This window comes from Diceros bicornis, chromosome 34, assembly GCF_020826845.1.
Source record: "Diceros bicornis minor isolate mBicDic1 chromosome 34, mDicBic1.mat.cur, whole genome shotgun sequence".
Lineage (NCBI taxonomy): Eukaryota > Metazoa > Chordata > Mammalia > Perissodactyla > Rhinocerotidae > Diceros > Diceros bicornis.
Genome location: NC_080773.1, coordinates 6,757,071 through 6,784,895, shown reverse-complemented (window position 1 = coordinate 6,784,895; position 27,825 = coordinate 6,757,071). Strand labels below are relative to the sequence as shown.

Sequence of the window (27,825 nt, the reverse complement as noted above, 5' to 3'; positions counted from 1 at the left end):
GTGGGACACCACCACAGCATGGCTTGACGAGTGGTGTAGGTCTATGCCCGGGATCCAGACCTGTGAACCCGGGATGCCAAAGTGGAGTGTGCCAGACTTAACCACTATGCCACAGGGCCAGCCCCCAAATACGTTCTTTTATATCCAGGGTGTTAAAGGTATCATTTCTTCTGTTCTGTAATAGACTGTCCTCTTCTAAGGGCATATCTATGACTCACAAGGACCAATCATTTCCTTCTCTGCTCACATGTCTATCTGTTTACAGGAAAAAATTTTGACAGCTCATTTCGTTCTGAAATGTTTTCTTGTACATTTGGTAAAATAATATAAATGTACCTTTCTTGTATTACATCCTGTGGTAATCTTTGTCCTCTATATGAGATAAATTCCCATGAAACTTAAATTCCCATACTAGTTTTTACTATGATACTTGTTTTGTAGCTGATGCTCAGGGTAAAAGTCAATCCCTTGTCTTTAGAAGGCCCACGTCTCACCCACGAGAGGACTTCAGCAAATGCATCCCAGAGGCTCGCGTCAGTGTATCACTGTCTCCCAGCCTCGAGTCTTCCCAGGTGACGGCTCAGGCATGCCTCTGCTCCCTGGGCCTCAGTTTCCCCTGTGAAATGAGGGCCTGGACTAAATCGCTAAGGCCCCTAGCAACTACCACAGTCCACAGGTGGGACTGTGGAAAAGACACTCCATGAAGAAAATTCAGACTGGCTGTGTCTTAGCCACAAAAATTTTGTCTTTTTGGCAGTTTAAATTTTCAAAGAGTTGTCACATCTACTTGACTCTCACAGCAAAAAATGGAAACCGTGAGACCAACACATGGGAGTGTGGTCGTGAATTCCCCTAAAAAAAGAAACTGTCCCTGACATGCTGCAGCTGGCCTGCCTCCTGCTCTGTCCTGAGCAGTGAAAAGTGAGGGACAGGTCACCTTCTGCTGTCGGCCGTGACGCTGCACTCTAGCACGGGAGCTCCGGGCCTGGGCTTGAAATCCCGCACAACGGATCCGTCCACAGCGTCCTCAAATCAATGGGAGAGGGAGAGGTCACTGAGGCGTTGGCAGAAGTTGTGATCTGAGTTGAACAGCGAAGGGTGAGAACCCGTGGTCCTACCTCTCACCTGGCTCAAAGGGGCGAACGGACTTCCCACCTCTCCCCAGAGCAGGACACCCCGCCGTCCACAGTCTCCCCAAAAACTACCCCCAATTCCACAGGCAGCACATGGAAATGGCCACTCTGGGGACAGAGCTGCAAATACGTAATTTTCTCATTCTCTACTGGCCAAAGAGGTTTTGCAGAATCCAGGAGTTTCTTTCAAGAACTTTTAGCAAGTTCACACCCTTTGACCCAGCAATTCTACTCCTAGGGGGTCTCTCCTAAGGAAGTAGTCAGAACTGTGGTCAAAGACATTCATGAATAGGTTTCTCACATGTGATAGGGGACAGCAAACACGCTGACCACAGGCTACATGCCGGCCTGAAGGGGTGGGGAAACCAAAATCCAGCACAGCCAGCAGTGGGGTGCCAGCAACAGTCATCACACTGCAGGGGAACAACCAGAGAATATCACGGGAACAAGGCAGGGTGACAGCCAGAGAATATCATGGGAAGAAACCAGGGTGACAGCCACAGAGAATACCGTGGGAACAAAGCAGGGTGACAGCCAGAGAACATCGTGGGAACAAAGCAGGGTAATAACTACAGCGTGATGGGAACAAAGCAGGGTGATAAGCAGACAATGTGATGAGAATAAAGCAGGGCACCAATGTGAAGGGTGCAGGTTGTAGCAGAGATGAGATATTTTCAGTAAGAAATGTGCCAACAGCTTTTCAGGATAAGCAGGTGTGGAAAGTCCCCTTGAAGCAAATATTATTGATAAAGCAATGAGTTCCTAGAAAGGTCTTGTCATGTGGAGTCATGGCACACGGTTGGGGCAGCTTTTGGCCTGACCAGGGCAGGCTGGTGACAATAGTCCCCAATATGCAAAGACCACTTTGCATTAAGACCCCAAGCCCTGCTGGAAGCCAAAGGACCCTGTGTCAGGGGTCCCAAGACCACCCCAAGGTTTGGTGATTCTCCAGGACTCACAGGACCCCACATATGGCCGTACTCAGGGCTCTGATTTATTACAGTCAAAGGACACAAAGCAAAATCAGCAGAGGGAAAGGTGATGGCGCGAAGTCCAGAGGAAACAAGACACTGGCTGCCAAGAGCCTCTCCTAGTGGGTCACAGGGGACACACTGAATTCCTCCAGCAACCAGTCGTAACAACACACGTGAGGTGCTGTCCACCAGGGAGGTGCGCCTGAGCCTGGCCCAGGGTTCTTACTGGGGCAGGTCACATAGGCTCTCTCACACATGCACCGAGACGCCAGACTCCCGGAAGGAAAGTGGGTGTTCGGCACAATCCACGTGGTTTGCACAAACAGTCCAGGCACAGGGGGCCCCCGCATCCCTTGGGGGAAGTTTCAAACGATTGCAGGACACTCTTTCACTATCAAGTTCCCAGAGGCCAGCCAAGGCCAGGCTAGCCAGCAGGCCCTTCCAAGGACAGCAGTCTCAGGCCTGCCACATGAATTCTTTGCTGCACAGACCCCAACCCCCAACCCCTGTTCCATAGACTTGAGACAGTGGGGCTGTGTTTGGGTGAACCCAGCAGACCCTAATCAAAGCCCAACTGGCAGGAAGTAGCAGCAGGAATCCATTAGAGGAGCTAACCCGGGCAGGACCCTTTCAGACTGGGGGCCGGGCTCATGACCCCAATGGCTTGGGAAGAAAGGGCTGGTTCTGATGGCCTGCGATCCAGCCTCCCTGGCTGGTGTGTTGCTCTAGAACAAACATGTGACTGGGTACCAAGAAAATGGTCATCCTGGTGCCTGCAACTGAGGCCCACTGCAGTCTGTGCAGGGCCCCGGGCCAGCTGAGGGCAGCATTAGAACGGACCAGTGTCCACGGGGCTGCACAGGTTCAGCGTTCAACAGTGACACCATATGGTCAAGAGAAGGAACAGCGACCTGGACAACAACTTGGAAAATGTGCGCTGATGTGAATCCTTTGGCAGGAGACAAATGGCAATAGAAGCCAGGTTTAGTTATTGAATTCCAAAGACAGTGGAAATGTCCCTGTTTTGTATTGAATGTTTCTTGAAATGAATGGGCCATTGGCCAGGGGTGTGGAAAATATTAATAGATAGATAAAAGACAGCTCTCTTTCCCTTGGTGTTTGGAAGTAGGAACTGCCTCTGCGGACTCAGATAATTTAAGTGGGGAAACTGGTCAGACTTTGAATGAATGGGAAACAAAGGGCTCTAATAAACAGTTGGAAAAATAAAGATGATGTGACAATATTTGTAGCCCAAGTTTATTATGGTTATATAAGCAGTATTTCTGTATGGTCTCAATTTCATAAATGTGTGTATACATGTGTGAACAAGAAAAAAAGATACACCCCAACATTTTCAGAGCAGTTAACTCTGGGGTTGTAGAACGATGATTTTTTTTCTTCTTCGTATTTTTATAAAGAAGAAAATTTTTTCTTCTTTGTGTTTTATTACAAATAAGCACAACTTCTATGCGTTTATTTGTAATAAAACCGTATGACCTCTGTCATATAAGAAAAATTACCAAAGTTATTTTTGAAGTGACTGGAAAGACATGTGCCAACACTGGAGGGAGATTGGGCACAGGATTAAGAATTGTTTTCCCCCAGCTTCTTCATATGTGTATGGACTTTCCAAATTATTCACAATGATCTGCAGTTAAGGGAAAGGGAGCTTTTAAAAGATGAAATCAGATGTTCGGGTTTGGGGTGGGAATGAAAGGAAGGATTGGGGAAGGACTGTGATGAGAGTGGGGAAGAGAAGGGAGAGGCAAGGGGATTTTGGCCAGGATACAGTGACAGGAGAAGGTGACTGTGGGTGACGGCTCAGTCATCTACTGAGGGAGAGCTGGTGCCACGAGAGCTGTGTCTGGGGCAGGGAGAGCCGAGGAGGAGCCAGCAGAAGGGATGAAGAGGTGGGAAGACAACCCGGGGGAGGGAAGAGGGCTCCCTGGAGGGACAGTCAACGGGGCCAGCCAAGGCAGGGAGCGCAGAGAACTGGCAATTCTGCAACTCGGGGTGAAGGTGTGGAGGAGGGCAGAGGGAGGGAGCAGCCCGGAGAAACAGGTAGAAGGGGGTAGGGCTGTGAGCGAGGCAGGTATCAAAGACGCCTAGACAGGCCCAGGTGACTGCGTCCTGCATGGAATAAGCAGGGAGCAAGGGCCGTGAGGCCATTGTGGGGAACCGAGGACATCTTGATGGACGGTCCCTAATCTTGGGACAACAAGAGAACACTGGGAGATTTCCCCTTATAGAGACAAGAGCCTTTTGGTCACAAGGACAGAAGCCCCTGCGGTCCTTCCACTGACTCAAAAGGGGAGAAGAACGTGGGAAGATCTGAAGATGGCAAAACAAAATGCACACTCAGCAAGTCCCCATCCCTCTTCCCCGGGTGACGACAACCAGCAGCACCCCCCACACTGGGGCTTCTCAGTCACCCCCGAGGGTCGGGAGATGGTTCAAGGCTCCCAGAGGAACCTGCAGTGTTCCCAGCAAGGAGATCAGGGGGCTGTGGAGGGGGGTGTGGATTTTATAAGGGCCACAGCAGAGGTGGGGAGTGGATGTCTGTTGGGAGCTGGTACGGGCCAGGCAGGCCCTGGGGTAGCCCCAGCACGCAGCTGGTCCTGCGAGGCATGGGGAGGTTCAGGGGCGCCCAGGACGTCATGTAACCACCGAGGGTCACACAGCTGGTGGGTCCCAAATGTGGGGCCTGAACCACTTGGACAGTCCCCAAACCGTTCTGCCTAATCTGCCTGGCCTTGGTACCCACTGATGATACAGAAGATGCTCCTCCAAGGCCATCTGGAGGGTGAGGAGCTGTCCTCCACCCGGTTACCTGAACTGGAACCCAGGAAAAGCTTTGCTTCACTCCATCCTGTCCCCTTCCTGCCCCTGAAGCCAGAGGAGATGGCAAAACTCAGAACTGACTGTCCTCCCCCCGGGCTCAGCTCCAGCCACGTGGTCATCTGTGGCCTCGCCCCTGATGGCCATCGCCATCCTCTAGCCCTGCTCTCTCCTCACTCCCTCCTGACTGACCAGCAATGCCGCTGAGCAGGCCTGCCAGGGTCTGCTGGCTATGCCCAGGCGGCTTTGGAAGAGTTCTTGGTGGCCACCTTTCTGCAGCCTCATCTGACCATCACACTCCTGGCCCTTGTGCCCCTGCTCCCTGCACCTTGGGGCACTGACCCGTGATTGGGCCTGCCTCTCCTGACCACCCCTCATGGACAGGTCCCAGGCCTTGCCACTTTTCTGTCCTCTGTGACCACCCAGGCCTGGCCATACCATCTCTGTGGATGGAAGTGAATTCTCCAAATGAGAAGGAGACCCAGAGAGATGACATAGCTCAGAGGCCCCAGGTAGGCCCTAGGCACAGCTGGGACCCTCCAACAAAAGGTGGGGCACTCCCAGACCAGTGGTCTCCATCCCCTGCTCCCACTGTTTCCAAGTCAACAGGCTGACCACAGCTACACCAGCCTCTTCTCTCTCCAGTGCCTGACACTAGGTGAGCCCTCACTTTGCTTCTCCTTCGGGCACTTTGCTCAGAAAAGTCTCTCCAAATCTTTGGGATCCTTGAGTGTCTGGGAACTCAGTACTGGGGAACTCTCCACAAGAGGTGACAGAAGCTCACGGGATGTTTCGGTTCCACCTGACACGGGCCACCTACCCACAGCTTCACGGTGCAGTCATAGGAGCCACTGAGGAGCTTCGTGTCATCCGCACAGAAGTGACAGGAGCTCACAGTGTGCTGGTGTTCCCTCAGAATTTTAAACGGGATCTGAAAAAAAGACAGACTGAACAAGTTCAGCAGGTTGCAGAATACAAGATCAATATCAAGAAATCAATTGTATTTCTATACACTTGCCATGAACAATCTGGAAAAAAGATCAAGAAAACATTTTCGTTCACAAAAGCATCAAAATAAGAATAAATTTAACAAAAAAGTGTAAAACTTATACCATGAAAATTACAAAACATTGTTGAAAGAAATTTTAAAAGAGCTAAATAAATAGAAAATCATCCCATGTTCATGGATTAGCAGACTTACTATTGTTAAGATGAAAACATCCTCCAAAATAATCTACAGATTCAACACTATTCCATCAAAATCCCAACTGATTTCTTTTTCAAAATTGACAAGCTGATCCTAAAATTTATACGGAAGCTCAGGGAAAGCAGAATAGCCAAAAAAATCAACAAAAAGTACAAAAGTGGAGGACTCACAGTTCCCAATTTCAAAATTTACTACATACAAAGTGACAGTAATCAAGCAAGTGCAGTCGTGGCATAAAGATAGACATATAAATCAATGAAATAGAATTGAGAATCCAGAAATAAGCCCTCATAATTTTGGTTAAATGACTTTTGATAGGGTGCAAAGATAATTACAAAGGCAGAAAGTAGTCTTTTCAACAAATCATGCTGGACAAGTGGATATCCACATGAAAAGAATGAAATTGGACCCTTACCTGACACCATATACAAACATGAACTCACAATGCATCAAAGACCTAAATGTGAGAGCTAAAGCTACAAGATTCTTAAAAGTAAACGTAGGCGTCCATCTTTGTGAACTTGAACTAGGCAATGGTTTCTTAGATATGACATCAAAAGCACAAGCAACAACAACAACGATAAACTGGACATTATCAAAATTAAAAACTCTTGTTTTAATAAATAAATAAATAAATAAAAAGACAAGCAACACAATTTAAAAATAAGCAAAAGATCTGAATAGGTATTCCTCCAAAGAAGATATGCAAATGATCTATAAGCACATGGAAATGTGCTCAACATCCTTGTAATTAGGGAAATGTAAATCAAAATCATCTTGAGAGACCACTTCATATCCACTAGGATGTCTATAATCACAAAGTCAGATAATAACAAGTGTTGGCAAGGATGTGGAGAACTCAGAACTCTCATATGTGGCTGGTGGGAATGTAAAATGGTGCAGCCACTTTGGAAAATAGTTCAGCAATTCTTCAAAAAGTTAAACATATATGTTAATATATGATCCAGCAACTTCACTCCTAGATATATACCTGAGAGAAATGAAAACATATGTCCACACAAAAACTTGAACATGGGTGTTCATAGCAGTATTATTCATAATTATCAAAAAATGGAAACAACCCAAATGTCCATCCACTGATGAATGAATAAATAAAAGGAGGCATATGCATACAATGGAATATTACTAGGCAATAAAAAAGGAATGAAGAACTTCTCGTTTCCAGTCTAGCATGTAAGAAGCTTGGAAGACACTACTCCATCCTCACAACAAGTAAAAAGCTGAACAATCTGAAAAACCAACAACTCTTCTTAGATCCACAAGACAAGTGAGGTGACAGGGCAAACTGCTGCCCTGAAAATTGGAGAGACCAATAGGCAAATAGAGAATCCCAAATTACTGCAGCAGAAATCCAAGAGCAGCCACCTCCATGGAACCAGGGCCAGGAGAGGGAAACCTGAACTGTAATTGATGAACGGCTGGAGGCTCAGTGTGGATAACTCTGAGAGTCAAGAACTCCAGGGGGATCCAGTCATGCAGGCCCCCACACTTTTGGGGGTGCTACCTCCAGGAGCAGTCCGATCCTCAGAGTGAATATCAGTGAAAAGTCCCCTTGTGCTTCCAGCAGGGAGAGGGGAAAAGGAATCGCTTTGAAATATGCCACAGTATTCTGTTCTTTTTAACAAGCTCTGCCCAAGTTTCTGATAGGAGAAACTATTTAACCAGAGCCTAACCTGCCGGGACTTTATCAGAGCCTCACTGACCTGGGGGAAGGGAAATACCCAACCCTAGCCATCTCTAGCCTTCCACCGGGGAGAAGGAAAACACCCAACTCCAGTCCACTCTAGCCATCCTGTCCCACCTAAGGGTGAGAGGGGAGGGAGTGCAGACTGAGAAGCACGTGTGAAGTCCACGATCCAGAGGCTCGGGCTCTCTAAGACTGAGACCTAAACGTAGGACTACAGAACTCTTCTCCTCCCCTGCACCACACCATTACATTACTAAATGCTTATTTACAGCAAGTCCTTCTACCATAACAGTTCATCATGTCTGGCTATCAAGAAAAAATTACAAAAAAAAATATTAAAAATCAGAAAACACAGTTTGAAGAGAAAGCACAAACATAACATCAAAACCAGACTCAAATGTGGTAAGGATGTTTGAATTATCAGACCAGGAATTTAAAACAACTATGATTAATATGCAAAGCACTCTAAAATAAACAGTATGAAAGAACAGATAAGCAATGAAAGCAGAGAGATGGAAATGCTAAGATAGAACCAAAAAGAAATGCTACAGATCAAAAACGCTATAACAAAAATGAAGAATATCTTTGATGGGCTTATTATTAGACTAGATGTGGCTAAGGAACGAATCTCTGAGCTTGAGGATATATCAATAGAACCTCCAAAAATGAAAAGCGAACAGAAAAAAAGACTGAAAGAAACAGAACAGAATATCCAAGAACTGTGGGATAACTACAAAAAGTATAACACACACTTAATGAAAATAACAAAAGGAGAAGAGAGAAAGGAAGAGAAGAAATATTTGAAACAATAATGATTGAGAATTTTCCTCCAATTAATTTCAAACACCAAACCACAAATCCAAGAAGCTCAGAGAACACCAAACAGGATAAATGGGGGAAAAAAATCTACACCTAGGCATATCATTTCAAAGCTACAGAAAATCAAAGATGAAGGAAAATTCCTGAAAGAAGCCAGAGGAAAAAAACGTTACCTATAGAGGAGTAGAGATAAGAATTAGATCCAGTTTCTCCTCAGAAACCATGTTAGCAAGAAGAGACTAAAGAGAAATATTTAAAGTATTGAGAAAAAAACTCCGCCAACCTAGAAACTTGTACCCTTCAAAAGTGAAGGAGAAATAAAGACTTTCTCAGACAAACAAAAATTGAGGAATCTTGTTACCAGGGGATCTGCCTTGCAAGAAATGTCAAAAGTTCTTTAGAGAGAAGGAAAATGATATAGATCAGAAACTCGGATCTACATGAAGAAAGGAAGATGAAAAAGGAATAAGTGAAGATAAAATAAACTTTAAGTGTTCTTATCCTTAATTGATCTAACAGATAACAGTTTGTTCAAAATAATAATAGCAACAATGTATTTGAAATGAATGACATATGAAATGAATGACAGCAATGATACAAGGGGCAGGAAGAAGGAATTAGAAATATTATGTTATTTTAAGGTCCTCACACTATCCATGAAGTGGTATAGCGTTATTTGAAAGTGGACTTGGATTAACTGTAAATGTACATTGCAAACTTTGGGCAACAACTAAAAAAAGTAAAGAAAGAAGTATATCTGATATGCTAAGAAAGAAGAGAAAAAAGAATAATGTAGGAAGCTCAATTAAAACCATAAAATGCAGGGGCTGGCCCGGTGGTGCAAGTGGTTAAGTGCCCGCACTCCGTTGCGGCGGCCCGGGGTTCGTCGGTTCGGATCCCGGGCATGAACCAACGCACCACTTGTTAAGCCATGCTGTGGTGGCGTCCCATATAAAGTAGAGGAAGATGCGCACGGATGTTAGCCCAGGGCCAGTCTTCCTCAGCAAAAAAAAGAGAAGGATTGGCATTGGATGTTAGCTCAGGGCCGGTCCTCCTCACAAAAAAAAAAAAAAAAAAAGGCAGAAGCAGAAGAGAAGACAAAAATAGGAACAAAAAAAACAAGAGCAACAAACAGAAAAAAGTAAAATATGGTAGAAATTAATTCAGCTATATCAATAATCACTTTGAATGGTCTAAATGCACCAATTAAAAGACAGAGAAGATCAAAAAACAAGACCCAACAGTACGTTATCTACAAGAAACCACTTTAGATATGAAGGCATATATAGATTAAAAGTAAATGGATGGAGGAAAACACACCACGTTAACACTAATCAAAAGAAAGCAGGAGTGGGGCCAGCCCGGTGGTGTAGTGGTTAAGTTCTCGTGCTCTGCTTCAGCAGCCCAGGGTTCACAGGTTCAGCTCCAGGGCACAGACCTACGCACCGCTTATCAAGCCATGCTGTGGCAGGCATCCCACATATATAGTAGAGGAAGACGGGAATGGATGTTAGCCCAGGGCCAGTCTTCCTCAGCAAAAAGAGGAGGATTGGCAACGGATGTTGGCTCAGGGCTAATCTTCCTCACAAAAAAAAAAAAGAAGAAAAGAAAGAAAGCAAGAGTAGCTATATTAATTTCAGACAGAGCAAACTTCACAGCAAGAAATGTCATCAGGGATAAAGAGGAGCATTACATAATGACAAAGGGGTCAATTCTCTAAGAAGATATAATAATTCTTAATGCGTATGTGCCCAGCACCAGAGCATCAAACTATCTGAGGCAAAAACTAATTGCAAAGAGACCTAGATGAGTTCACTACCCTAATTGGAGACTTCAGCACCCCTACGTGAGAAATGGACAGATCCAGCAGGCAGAAAATTAGTAAGGACATAGTGGAACTCAACAACACCATCATTCAACTGGGTCTAATGGACATCCACAGACTACTTCATCCAACGACAGCAGAATACATTCTTCTCAACTCACATGGAACATTCACCAAGATAGACCACATTCTAGGCCATAAAACACACCTTAACATATTTAAAAGAACAGAAATCATGCAATGTCTTCTCCCAGAACACAATGGAATTAAACTAGAAATCAATAACAGAAAGATGGTTGGAAAATACCAAAATATATGGAGACTAAACAACTTACTCCTAAATAACACATGGGCCAAAAAAGAAATCTCAAGAGAAACGTTAAAATATTTTAAACTAAACAAAAATGAAAATACAACTTATCAAAATTCGTGGGATGCAGTGACAGCAGTGCTTAGAGGGAAATTTATGGCATTGAATGCATATATTAAAAAGGAAGAAAGATCTAAAATCAGCCATCTTACCTTCCACCTTAGGAAATTCAAAAAAGAAGAAATCCAAAAGTAAGCAGAAGAAAAGAAATAATGAGAATTAGAGCAAAAATCAATGAAATTGAAAACAGGACATCAATAGAGAAAATAAATAAACCCAAAAGCTGGTTCTTTTAAAAAATCAATAAGCCTCTAGCCAGGTTAACTAAGAAAAAAAGAGACAGGACACAAATTAGTAATATCAGAAATGAAAGAAAAGACATCACTACAGATCCTATAGACATTAAAAAGATAATCAAGGAATACTATGAACAACTCTGTTCCCACAAATTTGATAACCTGATATGAAATGGACTAAATTCAAATTTGAAATTAAATGGCCCAATGCCTTTAAAGACAAAATTTGCCAAAACTCACACGAGAAGAAATAGAGAGTTTGAATAGGCCTTTATCTATTAAATTGAATCAGTAATTAATAACCTTCCAAAACAGAAAGCACCAGGCATGGATGGGTTTACTGGTAGAATTATACCACACACTGAAGAAAAAAAATATACTAATTCTCTACAATCTCTTTCAGAGGATAGAAGCAGCAGCCTCATTCTGTGAGGCCAGCGTCACTCTAATACCAAAACCAGACAAAGAAATTACAAGAAAAGAAAATTACAGACCAGTATCTCTCATGAACAAAAATCCTCAGCAAATATCAGCAAATCAAATCCAACAATGTTTAGAAAGAATCACGACCAAGTGGGATCTATCCCAGGTACGCAAATCTGGTTCAATTTTTGAAAATCAATTAATGTAATCCACCACATCAATAGGCTAAAGAAGAAAAATTACATGATCATATCAATATGGGCAGAAAAAGCATTTGACAAATCCAACACCCGTTCATGATAAAAACTCAACAAACTAGGAACAGAGAGGAATTTCTCAGCGTGACAAAGAATATCCACAAAAATCCTACAGCTAACATCATCCTTAATGGTGAGAAACTCAAAGCTTTCCTACTAAGATCAGGTACAAGACAAAGACATCCCCTCTCACAACTCCTTCTCAACATCACACCAGAAGTTCTAGCTCATGCCAAAAGACTAGAAAAGAGAATAAAAAGTATATGAATGAGAAGGAAGAAATAAAATTGTCTTCGTTCACAGATGACATTATCACCTATGTAGAAAATCAGAGAGAATCAACAAAAAACTCCTGGAACAAATAGTGATTACAGCAAGGTTGAAGAATACAGGGTTAATATACAAAAGTCAATTGCTTTCTTACATACCAGAAATGAGCAAATGGAATTTTAAATTAAAAACACAGTATCATTTACATTAGAACCCCCTGAAAAGAAATATTTAGGTATATATCTAACAAAATATGTACATGAGCTATATGAGGAAAAATACAAAACTCTGATGAATGAATCAAAAAAGAACTAAATAAATGGAGAAATATTCCATGTTCATGGATAGGAAGACTTGATGTTGTCAACATGTCAGTTCTTCCCAACTTGATCTATGGATTCAGTGTAATCCAAATCAAAATCCTAGGAAGTTATTTTGTGGCTATTGACAAACTGATTCTAAACTTTATATGGAGAGGCAAAAGATCCAGAATAGCCAGCACAATATTGAAGGAGAAGAGCAAAGTTGGAGGACTGACACTACCTGACTTCAGGACTTACTATAAAGCTCCAGTAATCAAGACAGTGTGGTATTAGTGAAAGGATAGACAAATAGATCAATGGAACAGAATAGAGAGCCCAGAAATAGACTCAGATAAATAAAATCAACTGCTCTTTGACAAAGGAGCAAAGTCAATACAATGGAGAAATGATAGTCTTTCAACAAATGGTGCTGGAACACTGGGCATCCACATGCAAAAAAATAAACCTGGGGCCAGCGTGGTGGCATAGTGGTTAAAGTTCAGTGCACTACACTTTGGCAGCCCAGGTTCGTGGGTTCCAACCTCGGGCACGGACTTACACCACTCATCAGCCATGCTGTGGTGGCAACCCACATACAAAGTAGAGGAAGATTGGCCACAGATGTTAGCTCCGGGCAAATCTCCCTCAGCAAAAAATAAAAATAAAAATAAATCTAGACACAGACCTTATACCCTTCACTAAAATTAACTCAAATGGATCACAGGCCTAAATATAAAATGCAAATTTACAAGACTCCTAAAGAAGAATAACATAGGACAAAAATCCAGATGATCTTGGGTATGACAATGCCTTTTTAGATACAACACCAAAGACACAAACCATGAAAGAAATAATTGATAAACTGGACTTCATAAAAGTTTAAAACTCCTGCTCTGTGAAAGACAATGTCAAGAGAATGAGAAGACAAACCACAGACTGGGAGAAAATATTTGCAAAAGACACATCCAATAAAGGACTGTTATCAAAATATACAAAGAACTCTCAAAGTTCAACAGTAAGAAAATAAACAACACGATTAAACAATGAGCCAAAGACTTTAACAGACACCTCACCAAAAAGATCATACAGATGGCAAATAAGCATGTGAAAAGATGTTCCACAACATATGTCATCAGGGATTTTCAAATTAAAGCAACGAGATACCAGTGCACACCTATTCCAATGACCAAAATCCAGAACACTGACAACACTGAATGTTGTTGAGGATGGGGAGCAACAGGAACTCTCATTCATTGCTGGTGGGGATGCAAAACGGTCCAGCTACCTTGGACGACAGTTTGACAGTTTCTTGCAAAACTAAATATACTCTTACCATACAATCCAGCAATCATACTCCTTTGTACTTATCCAAAGAGGTTTAAAACTTACATTCAACAAAAATCTGGGCACGGATGTTTATAACAGCTTTATTCATAATTGCCAAAACTGGAAGCAACCTTGCAGAACCTAAAGATGTCCTTCAGTAGGTGAATGGACAAAAAAAACTATGGCACATCCTGGGGCCAGCCTGGTGGCATAGTGGTTAAGTTCGTGCACTCCGCTTCAGCAGCCCAGGGTTCACAGATTCGGATCCCAGGTGCGGACCTGTGCATCACTTATCAAGCCATGCTGTGGCAGGCATCCCACATATAAAGTAGGGGAAGATGGGTGTGGATGTTAGCCCAAGGCCAATCTTCCTCAGCAAAAAGAGGAGGATTGGCAACAGATGTTAGCTCCAGGCTAACTAATCTTCCTCACCAAAAAAAAAAAGCAAAAAACAAAAAAACTATGGCACATCCAGATAATGGAACATTATTCAGCGCTAAAAAAGAAATGGGCTATCAAACCATGAAAAGACATACAGGAAACTTAAATGTATATTACTGAGTGAAATCAGCCAGTCTGAAAAGACCACAACCTGTACGTATCCAAATATATGATGTTCTGGAGAAGGCAAAACTACGGAGACAGTAAAAAGATCAGTGGTTGCCAGGGGTTGGGAGGGTTGGAGGGAGGAGTAGGCAGAGCACAGAGGATTTTTAGGGCAGTGCAATTACTCTGTATGATGCCATAATGACTGGTACACGTCACTATACATTCGTCCAAACCCACAGAATGTACAACACCAAGTGTGAACTGTCATGCAAACTGTGGACTTTGGGTGTTATTGTAGGTTCATCAATTGTTCATTGATGAATAATATTTCATTTAGTGGGGCACGCGGATAATGGAGACATCATGCATGTGTGGGGGTAGAGTATATGGGAAGTCTCTGTATCTTCTCCTCAATTTTGTGTGAACCTAAAACTGCTCTAAAAAATAAAGTCTATTTAAATATATATATATTTTTAAAGGAATGAAGTACTGATACATGCTACCATACGGATGAACCGTGAAAACATTATGCTAAGGAAAAGAAGCCGGTCACAAGAGGCAACACATTGTTTGATTGTATTTCTACGAAAGGTCCAGACTAGGTAATCCTGTAGAAACAGATGGTAAATTAGTAATTGCCTGGTGTTGGGAGGATGGCTTGAAGGGAAATGGGGAATGACTGCTAATGGGCACAGGGTTTCTTTTGGGGATAATGAAACCTTTTTAAATGATTGTGGCGCTGGTTGCACAACTCTGTGAATACACTAAGAGCCGTTGAACTGTACACTTTAGGTGAATTGTATCATATGTGAATTATATCTCAATAAATTAGTGTTTTTAAAAAAAAGGATAGAAGGAGCAAGCCTGCAATGTTCCACTCCCCCCTCCCCGATGGCGTCGCATTACCCGGGGTCCAGGGGTGTGTGTCGCGGATATGGGGTGCTGAGTTGTGGGAGCCTGAAGGGACGTGAGAGAACGTGGGACACGGAAACGAGGGGGTTGGGGCTCTGCTGCCCGGCAGTGCGCGGATGCAGGGACTGTGGGTGTGGGGACCAGGTCGGGGCGAGGCGGGCTCAGCGGGAGGTGCAGGCAGGAGGGGCGGCGGCGGTAGAGGGCGGGGGGGTGGCGGCAGGGTTGCCGGGAACGCGGGAGTGCGCGGGTGCGCGCGAGGGTGTGGGGTGCGGGGAAGGAGAGCACACCGCCTCCAGGGAGCGCGGACAGGTGGGACACGGACTCGGCCGCCAGGGGGCGCGGATGCGCTGCGCGGAGACCGGGCTCCGCCGCCGGGGGGCGTGGACAGACCCGGCCGGGGGCGTGCGCGAGGCGGTGCCCCGGCGGCGGGGGCCTGTCGGGGGCGCGCGCGGCGAGCAGCCCCCGGCCCCACGGACGCGACCCCTTCGGTCCTCCGTTCCCCGCTCTGCAGCTGCCTCCGCCCCTAGGCAAAACTCTCGGGAATTCGTTATTGCTCCCATTACGAAAACAGAGCTTTATTGTGGGAAAACAGATCAGCAAGAGGGGGACGAGCCCTCTAACCCCATCCGGACCTTTCTGGGGACCTCCTTTCAGATTTTCTTCTGCGCTGAGTACTTTTGGAGTCCATTAGGAAAAGAGACCCCAGGAGCTGCGGAGAGACGTTCCAAATACACGGATCCATTTTCGGTGGCGCTAACAAAAATAGCATGTAGAGGGCAGTCCAATCTGTGTAAAAGCAAAAACAGTTCTTCTGCCTATGTAGCGTTCCTTCATGTGTTCAACAAATATGTCTTGAGCACCTCCCCGGTCAGGCTTGATCTAGGTGCTGCGGCTGCAGCGGGAACCAGGAGCAAAGCCGCCACCTCGAGGACTAAGCGCCGGGGCGTGGAGGGGGCGTGTGGGTTCCTGCCCTTTCGGGCAGGGGTGAGAGGTGGGGCAGCCATCACACAGCCGGGCCGCGAGGCCGGGTCACGGCAAGAGCTGTGAAGCAGAGGCGTGTGAGCGGGCTGCTCTAGATGGGCCCCGGCAGGGAGGGCCTCCCTGGGAGGGGGGTGTGAGCAGAGCGACCGTGGCGGGAGGGGACAACGAGGACACCCGAGGCCGGACCTGCCCGAAGGTCGGCAAGTCAGAGGGAAAGAGAACAGGGAGATGAGCAAGATTGGAAATGCCTGGAAGGTCACGGTCAGATCTCCGGACTTCATCTTAAACGTGCCAGGAAGCCAGGGGCAAGTTCTGAGCCAATTACATTAAAAAAAAAAAGACTGTGACATATCCGTGTGCGAGTGTGCATTATTTAAAAGCCAAGAATGAATCATTATCTGTTGAGAATGTTCCCTAGCACACCATCTCAGAGATTTTGACGAAGTCATCTGGAACATTATTCTTGCATTGAATAATGCAGTGAATATGGAGCACCTTCATTTTAAAAGATCGTTTGTTGAGATTTTCATTGAGCAACACAACCACGTTAACCTAGCTGTATAAACACCTCCGGGATGGATTGTTTTCAGTCACCGCTCCCCTCCGTTTACGGTAAACTACTCTTTCTCTTACTTGAGTTCTTAATTCTGATTTTTTGTTGTTTACCACAGTGCTCCCTTGAGTAATTTTTTCCTCAGAGAGAGACATCTTTTCTGAGTCTTTGCAGCTCTGAAGAAAATGTCTTTCTGTTGCCTTTACCAGGGATCAGCAGTTCGATCAGGTAGAGAATTCTTAGGTCACAAAACCTTCCTCTCAGGGCTTTACAGAACTTCTCAACTTCAGGCAACTTAACGGACCATAAAAACCTCAGGCCAAAACAATCGCAAGCCGCCTGAATGTGCATCCATAGGCGACTGGGTAAATGCATCAGGGGACAGCTAGCCCATGGAATACTATCCGTAAAAAGAACAGGGAAACTATTTCTTCAGTGATATGGAAAGATCTCTAAAATACACTAATAAAAAAATTAATAAGCGGGTGTCGAAGGGGTCTGAGGTATGCTTCCATTTGTGTACAACAGGGGGGTGATGATAAACATATGGGCTGGTATGTGCATAAAATATCTCTGTAAGCATACAGAAGAAACTAGAAAGATTTGTTGCTTCTGCAGAGGGAAAGGAGCTAGTTGGGCAGGAGACTTTTATTGTAACAAAAAACCCCTTTTGTATCTATTGAATTTGGATGTTGGGGATGTTCTACCAAGAATATAAGTAAGATACAATTCCTGTGCTCTCCTTTAATTTTACTTAAAAATCAGAATAAATACCGTGACTAAAAGCACAGCAAAGCACTGGCACACACTTTGCTTTCTCTTGAGTAGACTTCCCTTGGGGACCCCAATGCACCCCGGGAAGGCACAGTCCGCCAATGGGCGATCCCTGGTGTGGACTCTGCTCTGAGATCCTCTGACAGCTGGTGAAGCCTGGATCTCAGTCGGATCCCAGGCTTTTGCCTCGGTCTGGGAGCCGGGCCGCCTTGCTGCTCTTCTGGCAGTGCAGCCATTCACCAGCTGGAGGTAGGATTTCCATCCAACCTTGCTTTGAACTTGACTGTCTCTTTCCACCTGAGCCCTCCTGTCTTTCTTCAGCCCAGGGAGACTTTCTCGATTGTTTCCTTCTGTATTTCTTTCCTCCTCCTGCTCCCTCTCTCTCTCTCCATCACCTCTTATATGTGTATTGGCTCTTCTGGATCTCTCCCGCGTGCCTCTTACCTTTTCTCTCGTAATTATTGTTCTTTTCTATTTTTTCTGAGTTCTCAGCGAATCCCAGGAGCTTCTTGTCTAATTTTCTGTTTCAGTTCTCTGCTCTGATTTTAAAGCCTCCATGGAGGATTTTGGTTTGGAAATCCTCTTTTTCATCCCTAAGACTTCTCTCTGTTCACAGATTATTTCCTCTTCCAAGCTGCCACTGTTTTATCAATGCACTGTCTCTCAAACATCACTGAGAATACAAAGTAGTGTTGTTAGGTTTTTATTTTTTTATTTATTATTCTAAGTTTTCTGTTGCTTCTGGTGCTCTGTTTCATGGGAGGGGAGGGCTCCTTCACTGACCCTGGGGTATGCACTTGGGAGTGTCAGCATGGGGACATGTGTGAGGCTCCGCGGGAGGCCAGTGGGTCTGGGTTGGGTCGGGGTGGCCGCTCTGGAACACCATCCTCCTCCCCCGGGGCCGCCTTGTGTCCCGCGGGTTGGGCAGCGGGAAGCGCAGGCCACCCGCGGCTCGTCCAGCTGGCCCCGCCGCAGCCGCTTCTGAGCGTGTGCCCACCAGGTGTGCCTCAGGCGAGGGGCTGGGCCCAGGGCTTCACACAGCGGTCCTAGCGAAGCCAGGTGGGTCCCTCACGGGTCCCCTCGCCGGCTGGCGGGCCCTCTCCACGTGTGGGGAACAAGCCACTGCCCCCTCCCCCTGGGGGCGGTTCTGACCTTGGACAGGGGCTCCTGGTCGCCCCAGAACGTCTTCTCGGGCATCAGGTGCTCCTCGGGCGGTGGCGAGTCCGTGGCTACGGCCAGGGGGTCGACGGGGGCCAGCCGCCGGTCTCGGCGCGTCTCCAAGATGGGCAGCTTGAAGCGGCCATAGGCTTTGGCCAGGGCCATCAAAGACAGCCTGCGGGGCCAATGCGCGCCGTCGCCGGCGGGGACCAAGGGCGGCGGCAGGCTGCACTGGGGCGCTGTCTTCCCGTCCTCGTCCGCGGCGTCTGGGGAGTTGGGGGCGCACGGCGGCTGGGAGGCCATCTCGGAGCCGCGCCTGGCCACGAACGGTGGCGCCGCGTGCCCGCCCCCGCGCCCGGCCCTTGAGACCAGCGCTCCCTCCCTGGGGCCGGGGATCTCGCTGCCTCCTCTCAACGCAGAACACAGGGACCCCCAGAGAAGTGGGCACGGAAGGAACGAGGCCAAGTGTGAAACTGGCGGCCCTATCCCCGTGGGCCCCCTTTGGGTCTTCCTGGCTCCCTCTCCCAGGGCGGCGCCTTCTCCCAGGGCAAGTTCAGTGTGCCCTCTGCCTGTGTACCGGATCCCGGCCAACTCATCTTATGACAACAACAGAGAAATGGCCACTAAGGTATAGAACAGGCCCTGCTGAATTACGATGCAGCTCTTAGGTGGGTACACACGAGATAGAGAGCAGGAGGGAAATATCTGTCACAATGCCAACGAAGGTAACAGAGAACAAAAGGCGACCTCTAGTCGGAGAGCAGCCTCTGCTAGAAGACTGGATGGATATTCCAAAATATTAAGAGTTGTCACCTCTGGGTGATAGAAGTAGAAGTGATTTTCTTCCTTCTTTCTCCTGATAAATAAATGAAATGCAATGGGATATATTGGAGTATATGAGGAAGCCATTTGGTGTAAACTAATTGGGCCTGACCTTGTTTTTCCTAAAGGGCCTGACGTGGCCTGTTGAGCATGCATTGTACATCTGCTTTAAACATTTACAATGTCCCAAAGACAAAAATGATGCCCCTAAAGAAAGGGTTGTAGATCCCCCCGATATCCGCATTTCCTTAAGGATAAGCCTTCTCTTCCTCGGAACTAAGCATTAATTACTGGCCTGCTGTGCTCCCCTTGTGACCACTGACCTGCTCATCACCGACATGCTGTGCCAGCTAAGCATCTCAGGACAGTAGTAAAAGAGACATTCCTGTCACATGTGATGTGTGCTCTTTGTTCCAAGACGGCATATAACCACTCTGTATACCCCACTTCTTTGGTGCCCTTGCTGCCTTGGGGAAGGAAGGCCCCTGGCTATAGTCCTCAGACCTGGCTCATAATAAACTCACCCCAATTTTGATTTATAGATTGATTATGGATTATTTGCCTCGGTACTCCTTTTAAAATTGTTCTGATCTTTCTATGATATTACTATAAAAATGTAAAAAAACCTCTGCACTTTCTTTTTCCAAAGGTCTCACCAGTGCAGATGCTCCAGTCTCAGAGCAGGGGCCCAGGACTGCAGAGAAGGGCCTGGAGCCAGGGTGACCAGGGTGTGCATGCAGTCTCCTGCTCTTGGTCTCAGTGCCTGTCTCAGACACCCTGGTGACATCGACCCTGAAAGGCTGAGGCCACCTGCCGGGATCCTGGCACTGTGCAGCCCCCTGGGCTCCTGGCCACCACCATCCACCACGGGAGGGAGGAGCCACAACTGCAGAGGAAAAGGGCAGGAGCAGGAAAGCGACCCCCTCCCTCGCACACAGGTCCTTAGGTAAGTCCAGCTGTCCTCATCAGGACTCGGCTTTCTTCACAACAAAACCAGAGAAAAGCCTCCACTGTTCACTTCTATTTTAAAGTTTCAGGAAATAAAAAATCAAGAAGAAAATAGAAAAAGTCCATTTTAATTAAACTGTACAGTCTGAATTTTTTCCTCTGACACTAACTGAAGTTAAAAATAGAAATCGATTTCTGCAACCTGCCACGGCAGCCTTTGAAATGTCAAGGTTTTAAAAACTATTTTACAGCATGAATTTACATATAAATACAATCTGTACAATGTATTAACTGAGCAATCCACGAGCGTCCATCAGGGAGGAGTTCTGCGCTGGGACAGGCCAGGGCAGGTTCAGTTACTGCCTCCTTGGAAGACGCTTCAGCCTGGAAAAGAAAATAAAGAGAGAGAGAGAAGGAAAGTTAGATAAGAACTGAAAAATCAGACAGCTCTGGGGCAGCTGAGCGTGCCAGACCTCCCCGCCGAGTCACAGGGCACGTTTGTACCATAAAATACAGAGGATGACCAAACACCATGAAAGCATTCGTTTAATCTGCATTCTTAAAATGCTTCTTCTGTTAACCCCAAAATACACAGAGACTCACTCACCCCCATCTCATATTAGGACCCACTTATAAAAGGAAGTTCTAATTCTGGTTTCTCACCTATCTCGTGTATGACCATGGGGAAGGAACTGAAAAAGACATATTTGCTCCAAGGCCAAAAGCTCCCAGGCTGTCATCCTTAAATGTCAGCTTCACGCACCCAGGGACATTCACAGCACTCTACTCATTGAGTAGAGCTGGGTCACGCTCGCTCTGGGATCCTTGCTCCACAGCCCCCAAGTGAAAAAACCAAACGTCCCACCAACAGACCAGATGAATATTCTGTGGTGTATTCACATAAAGGAACACCCCACGGCAAGGAGAAGGAACCAGCTGCTGCTCTACAAGACGACGGAGGACTCGCACAGCCAGATGCAAAGGAGTTCACACTACACGGTTCCTTTAAGTACAGTTCAAACACTGGCAAGAGGAATTGATGGTGATAGAAGCCAGAAGAGTGGCTGCCTCTGAGGATGGGGTAGGGATGGTAAATGGAGGGGACACAAAGAGGCTTTTAGGTGCTGGTTTATTCCTTGATCTGGGTGTGTTCAGGTCATGAAAATGCATGGAGCTGTGAATTTAGGATCTGTTCACATATATGTATGTGTGTGCACTAAAATGTTTACTTAACTGTATGATTCCATTCCCATGAAATTCTGGAATGGGCAAAACTAACTTATAGGGGCAGGAAGTAGATCAGTGTCTCGTCAGCGGGGAGTAGGGGGGCAGACTGCAATTCCATCCAGAACCAGGTTACACTGTCACTGTGGAAAAGCATGAGGGGCCCTTACCAAGAGTGAGACTCAGAGTCAGTTGCCGGGGATGCAAATAAGACCCACGTGGTCATGACCCCCAAAATGCCCCTTCCAGGAGACACGAAGACAGGCAATGCACAGACTGAAGCGAGGTACAAAAGACGAAGGGGCCCCTCTAGACTCCCCGGGGGAACCTAGGAGGCTTAGGGGAGAGGGGCTGTGGGAACCATACCTTTAGCAAGAACAGGAGTAACATTTAAATACACTTCACACCTCTGACCCTCCCTCCCCCATCCCAGCCCTGCCTCAGAGATGAGTGCTCTCAGGAGTGGCAGGAACCCCTCCCGCCCTCTTCCTCCGCAAGGATGGACGCATATGTGCCCGCAGGGAAATCCGAAGGCCTAATCACCGTTCTGCAGTTTCTGGTCTTTTCACAGTAAGTTTTAGATGCTGATCAGCACACAGCTCTTGGTCCAGGTTTCCCAACTGCTGCACAGGGCTCCCGGAGTGCCTTGCTCTGGCCCGGCCCCACCCACCCTCCTGAGGGGCACTAAGGGGCTTCCACGTGTGCGTGTGCAAACGCTTCCCCGCAGGAATGACTCATCAGAAGGCCCCAAACGGTCAAGAGGGGGAACATCAGGTGTTGCTGAGGGTCTGTGCGCCTGGACACTAGATGTAAGCTCCCTGGGCCGTGCTTTCCCCACCTGTGTGATGAGGGGGCCCGAGCATCAACCTCACAGGGTCGTGTGAGGATTAAATGAGCCGATACCCGGGGTGTGCTTCCACAGAGCCTGGCCCATCGCCATCACCACTGGGACACAGCAGGAAAGGGACACATGAATCTGCACAGCCACTTCGGGGGCTCGGGAGTAAAGTGAAAAGCTCATAGCCTTTGCATTTTTGAACCATGAGAATGTATTGTCTATTCTAAAGAAATAAATGAAAAAGAACAAGGGGGTGGCACTTGTCTTTCCAGATAGTAAAAATACTATAAGGCCAGAGTAATTAAGACACAGTGGACAGAAAAATACAAAATGGCTAAGAAACCAGAATGGGGAATCTGGGAACAGGCCTGGACTGGCCAGGGATTTAGAACACGATCAAGCTACACTTCCCCTAAGGAGCCAGAAGAGCGGGTGGGGCTGAGGTGGCCAGGGCTCACCCTCGCCCTCGCCGTCGTCTCCCCCTTCATCCTGGGCCCACAGCGGGACTTCCCCTTCCCTGCCCAGTGGTCTCCTGGCGGGGCCATCCAGCTGGCTCTGGCCCATGGGCTGTGGGTGGAAGGGAAGACTATGACTTCCCAGCAGGACCATGATAACCTCTAGCACCATCCTCCCACCCGTTCCCTTCCTATGAGGACCGTGTGTTGAAGTGCAACAAACTGGAATCCTAAGTAACTTTCTCAATTTTATTTATGCTTCATTATGCTACGCCACTGGGATGTGGGGGTTCTTTTTAATTACAGCTAGCTGACTCACCCTAACAGAATTGGCTACGCATTTGGAGAAAGATAAGTTAGATGCCCGTTTGCAAAAAACAAAACAAAACAAAACAATCCAAATAGATTAAACAAAAACAAAACTATAAAAGCATGAGAATAGTCTATATACATATATAAAATCTGGGTTAGGGAAGACCTTTAAAAGACAAAAATGTAGGCCGGCCCCATGGCTTAGCGGTTAAGTGCGTGCGCTCCACTGCTGGCGGCCTGGGTTCGGATCCCGGGCACGCACCGACGCACTGCTTCTCTGGCCATGCTGAGGCCGCGTCCCACATACAGCAACTAGAAGGATGTGCAACTATGACATACAACTATCTACTGGGGCTTTGGGGGAAAAAAATAAATAAATAAAATTATAAAAAAAATAAATAAATAAAAGACAAAAATGTAAAACATACCAACAAAAAAAATTGGTAAAATTGCGTGCACCAGAAATCAGAGCTTCTGACAACAAAGATAGTTAAAAGCCAGATGATAGGTAACACACTAAAACACAAAGGATTAATACCTAGAATTATTATTTTTTAATTCCTAAAAACCAGTAAAATAGTGCCTAAAAACCAGTAAAACAAACAACCTAACAGAAAACGGAAGACTGTGCAAAGACCATGTGTGAGCCCTTCACAAAAGAGCACATGACAAAGGCCGAGACACATAGGAAAGGCCGCCCAACCTCATTAATAATCTGGGAAATGCAAGTTAAAACGAGATGCCGTTCTTTACCCATCACACCGGCAAACATTTTTGTGCTATTTGTAATTGATGTAATAACGAGGAGCTCTCAGAATTTAAATGCATGCAGCTGCTTCTGGAAACAATTTGCTAGTATTTACTCATTCTAAATGTTCATACCCTGCAGATTTAAGCTGCATAAAATTACACGATTTATATTAAAAATGCAAAACAAAATGTGTGTGTACCTACATTGTGTGTGTGTGTGTGTGTGTGTGTGCAGTTGCACAGAAAAGTCTTGAAACTTACATATGAAACTGTGGAGAGAGGAGAGGTTTGGGCAGTTGGTCAAGGGCCACTTTGTAAGGTCTGAATTTTCAGTGATCATACATTTGCAAATTACTTATGTAATTAAAAATTAACTTTTAAAAAAGCCTAGTTAATGTACAAATCTATCATTTCTGACATTTGCCTCTAAGCAAATACACCAAGATTTCAACGAGCCTTTGAAAGGTTTCTGAAAACCACCGTCTCCCTTTGCCTACCGTCTCAGCAGTTCCTGGGGTGACAAGTTTGTGGTCCCTTCTTCATCACTCTGGCTGTCACTGCTGTCAGTACTCTCAGAACTAGTACTTTTCTCTGACTTTTTATTCTTTTGCTTGCCTTTGTGTTTGTGCTTCCGGTGTTTCTTTTTCTGGAAAAAAAAAAGTGGGAGGAACAAACGGGTGTTAGTCAATACTTCAGTACAATGACAGGCTAATGAGGCACTTGGTTGCTGAAGTCATTCAAAAACAAAAACAAAACACCTATTTGGAGTGAGCTTTAGCTGGTATGGGACAGACCAAGACACAGCTGTGCACACTCTCCACCATGCACACACTCACAGAGCCCATCCTACATGGAACAGACCAGGACACAGCTGTGCACACTCTCCACCATGCACACACTCACAGAGAAGATCCTACCTGGGACAGACCAGGACACACAGCTGTGCACACTCTCCACCATGCACACACTCACAGAGAAGATCCTACCTGGGACAGACCAGGACACACAGCTGTGCACACTCTCCACCATGCACACACTCACAGAGAAGATCCTACCTGGGACAGACCAGGACACACAGCTGTGCACACTCTCCACCATGCACACACAGAGCCCATCCTACATGGGACACCCAGAACACACAGCTGTGCACACTCTCCACTGTGCACACACAGAGCCCGGCCTACATGAGACAGAACAGGACACACAGCTGTGCACACTCTCCACCGTGCACATACTCACAGAGCAGACCCTCCATGGGACAGACCAGGACACACAGCTGTGCACACTATCCACCGTGCACACACTCACAGAGCAGACCCTATGTATACACACTCACAGAATTGATCCTCTAATGACAGACACAGCAGAACCAAGCAGACATAGGCAGGACACCGTCCTGACACTTAGCCCCCGTCATATCCAAGGTGACCCCTGCCACCTCCTGTGAACCTGCCTGGTCCATTTTGTTAGCATATGTGATAAACTACACATCAGGATGGCAAGTGCCCTGGAAAAGCACAACGAAGAAACTGGTAGAAGGTCAGAGAACAGATACACTGATAAGAAACAAACGAATTTTGTTTTCAAATCTGTCAGCACCAGTTTTTTTCCTTTTACTATAAGAGAACTGTCAACATCTTCCATGCTCAGGAATCCTTTTTTCTGGTAGCCAATAATGGAGCTGTTTCTAATCAATTCTACTACTGCCCAGACCACTTAGGGTCCCCAACACTAACGTTAACCAAATTAAAAGCCCGTGCAGTCACTGAGAAAAAGACATAGATGACGGGATAAGGGCTGTCACGGTGAAAGCACATACTACTCCTTCAAGAGTCCTTTACTTCGAATAGCCAGCTATGGACCAAAATCTCTACTCGCAATGAGGATAAAGTTGTTGAGAAAAGTTCAAAAGAATATCTTCACTTAATGTTGAATGAATAATCAATTGATACGACTTTTTAATTTAATATTCAACCATTACTCTAGGATATTTAAATGTCCTTTTTTCCTACTTTTTAATGTTCACAAATAAAAATTTTTTTTAAGTATAACTGAATAAATTAAAATATTCTGTCTGAAAGAAAAACAAAGTTTCTGAAAATCGAGGGTTTACACTGAATGTCAACATTTCTGTCAAGGAGTAGAGAGACCTGTGGGCCCCCGTCTTAGCCGCCAGAGAGTCTCGTCGACTGGCTTCATGTGTCACACCTGGGGCTTGTCTGGACCACAGAAGCAGGGCCGTCGGACCCCGCACACTGACTCCAGGAGTCCCAGAAATTACCTTCTCTTTCCTCCGTCTGTGCTCTTTCTTGGTCTTGTGTTTTTCTTTGTTCTTTTTATGTTTCTCCTTTTGAGGTGTCTCAAGTTTTTGACGAGCATCTGAAACACAAATGTAATAAACACATGAACTACAGGGGAAAATAAAGGTGAAATGATTGCATTAGAAATCTGACTTCGATGGAATGTTTGACATTAAGGCAGAACTCCTGCCCCACCTCACTGATAAACAAACGGACTAAGATTAATACATCCGTAGCTCTACATTTAGAAACTGCCAGAAACCTCAACATAAGACCTGTGTGATCCAACCAGTATCCTGCCACAGCCTTATCTGCCAGAACACGTCAAATGAGGATAAAGTCAGACCAGAACACCCACAGGCCTTTTGTAACTTAACATCTCCAAGGAAACTCACAGGCAGACCACAGTCTGAACCTCGCTCAGCTCTGTCGCCAGCTCTGTGATCTTTGGCACACTGCTTAACCTCTCCAAGTCTCAGTTTTTCCACCTACAAAATAGGAATAATAAGAATCCCTATCCTCTTAGGAATAGAGAGGACTAGATGGGACCACGCACACGAATTCCACAGCCCAGAATCTGGAACATAAATGTCAGTTCTTCTCACATTACCCTCCCTTTACAACAGCACATTTTTACATGCATTTGTCATGTAAGCGGAAACACTAAAAAATTAGCATCAAAATAACATAATGTACACAATCATTAAAAGTGACTAAACAAGTTGCATGTGCCTAAATTCTCCACTTCTAAATTCGGACCAAAACGTTTTCATAGGTCATTAATTTCCAGGTACCCAAACTAGTAAAAATTCACAATAGCAGAAGCAGTGTAAATCATTAAATCAAGTTTTCCACCTAAAGAAAAGTTCCAAGGTGTTTCAGAAGTATGCATATTTTCCAAACACTGTTAACAGGTGCCTGCAATTTTCTAATCTTATAGTTTAGTCAGATATTTCAAAATTTGACCTCCCCCAATTTTTTTTTAAATGCTAGTTTTTGGAAAACCATCAATAACCCATAAACCAAATTAAGTTATTAACTATGACAAGGATATCAGGGATGGGCTGGGAAGCAGGCATAAGTAACTTAGCTTTCAAGCACTGACACACTTATTTTAAGCTAAAGATCTGAATAAAGCAAGAAAGAAATACATTCACCACAATTGTTCAAAACTTCACACTTTTTATTCCTCTCTGCTTTTTAATCATCTCTTTGAAGGCTGGGTTAATTACCCAAACCAGTATTTATATGTGGGCAATATAGGAAACTGTAAAGTAGATGATAGGATTATATGTTATTTATATACCTGGGCCATGTTATCAGATGCTTGTTAACCCAGCCTTCAAAGATGTGATGAACCAGGCTAGTCATTTACACGTGACATGTCAATTTCAGATGGCACTGAACAGAAGCAGTTAACAGATGCGGGGGAGGAGGATGGGCTATATTTACTTCTGAAAGGATTAGTTTTATTTTATTTGCAACATTAGCCAAAGTATAA

The 27,825-nt window shown here is 45.6% G+C and overlaps 2 protein-coding genes across 3 annotated transcripts in view; both read right to left on the bottom strand.

The window, feature by feature from the left end:
• The window catches only part of WDR88 (WD repeat domain 88), a 43,465-nt gene extending 24,487 nt beyond the window's left edge, over positions 1–18,978 (bottom strand). Inside the window, exons 1-3 of the mRNA XM_058529091.1 lie at positions 18,670–18,978; positions 5,766–5,876; positions 938–1,026 (exon numbers count right to left, since the gene is read on the bottom strand). Of these exons, the coding sequence (XP_058385074.1) occupies positions 938–1,026; positions 5,766–5,876; positions 18,670–18,978 (509 nt within the window). The remainder of the gene's footprint in view (positions 1–937; positions 1,027–5,765; positions 5,877–18,669) is intronic.
• A 1,577-nt stretch (positions 18,979–20,555) lies between these two features.
• Positions 20,556–27,825, bottom strand: part of GPATCH1 (G-patch domain containing 1) — a 40,197-nt gene continuing 32,927 nt past the window's right edge. For both annotated transcript variants that reach the window (XM_058529089.1, XM_058529090.1), the window contains exons 18-20: positions 26,306–26,403; positions 24,522–24,670; positions 20,556–20,829 (exon numbers count right to left, since the gene is read on the bottom strand). In XM_058529089.1, coding sequence (XP_058385072.1) covers positions 20,802–20,829; positions 24,522–24,670; positions 26,306–26,403 — 275 coding nt within the window. In that variant the 3' untranslated portion in view covers positions 20,556–20,801. The remainder of the gene's footprint in view (positions 20,830–24,521; positions 24,671–26,305; positions 26,404–27,825) is intronic.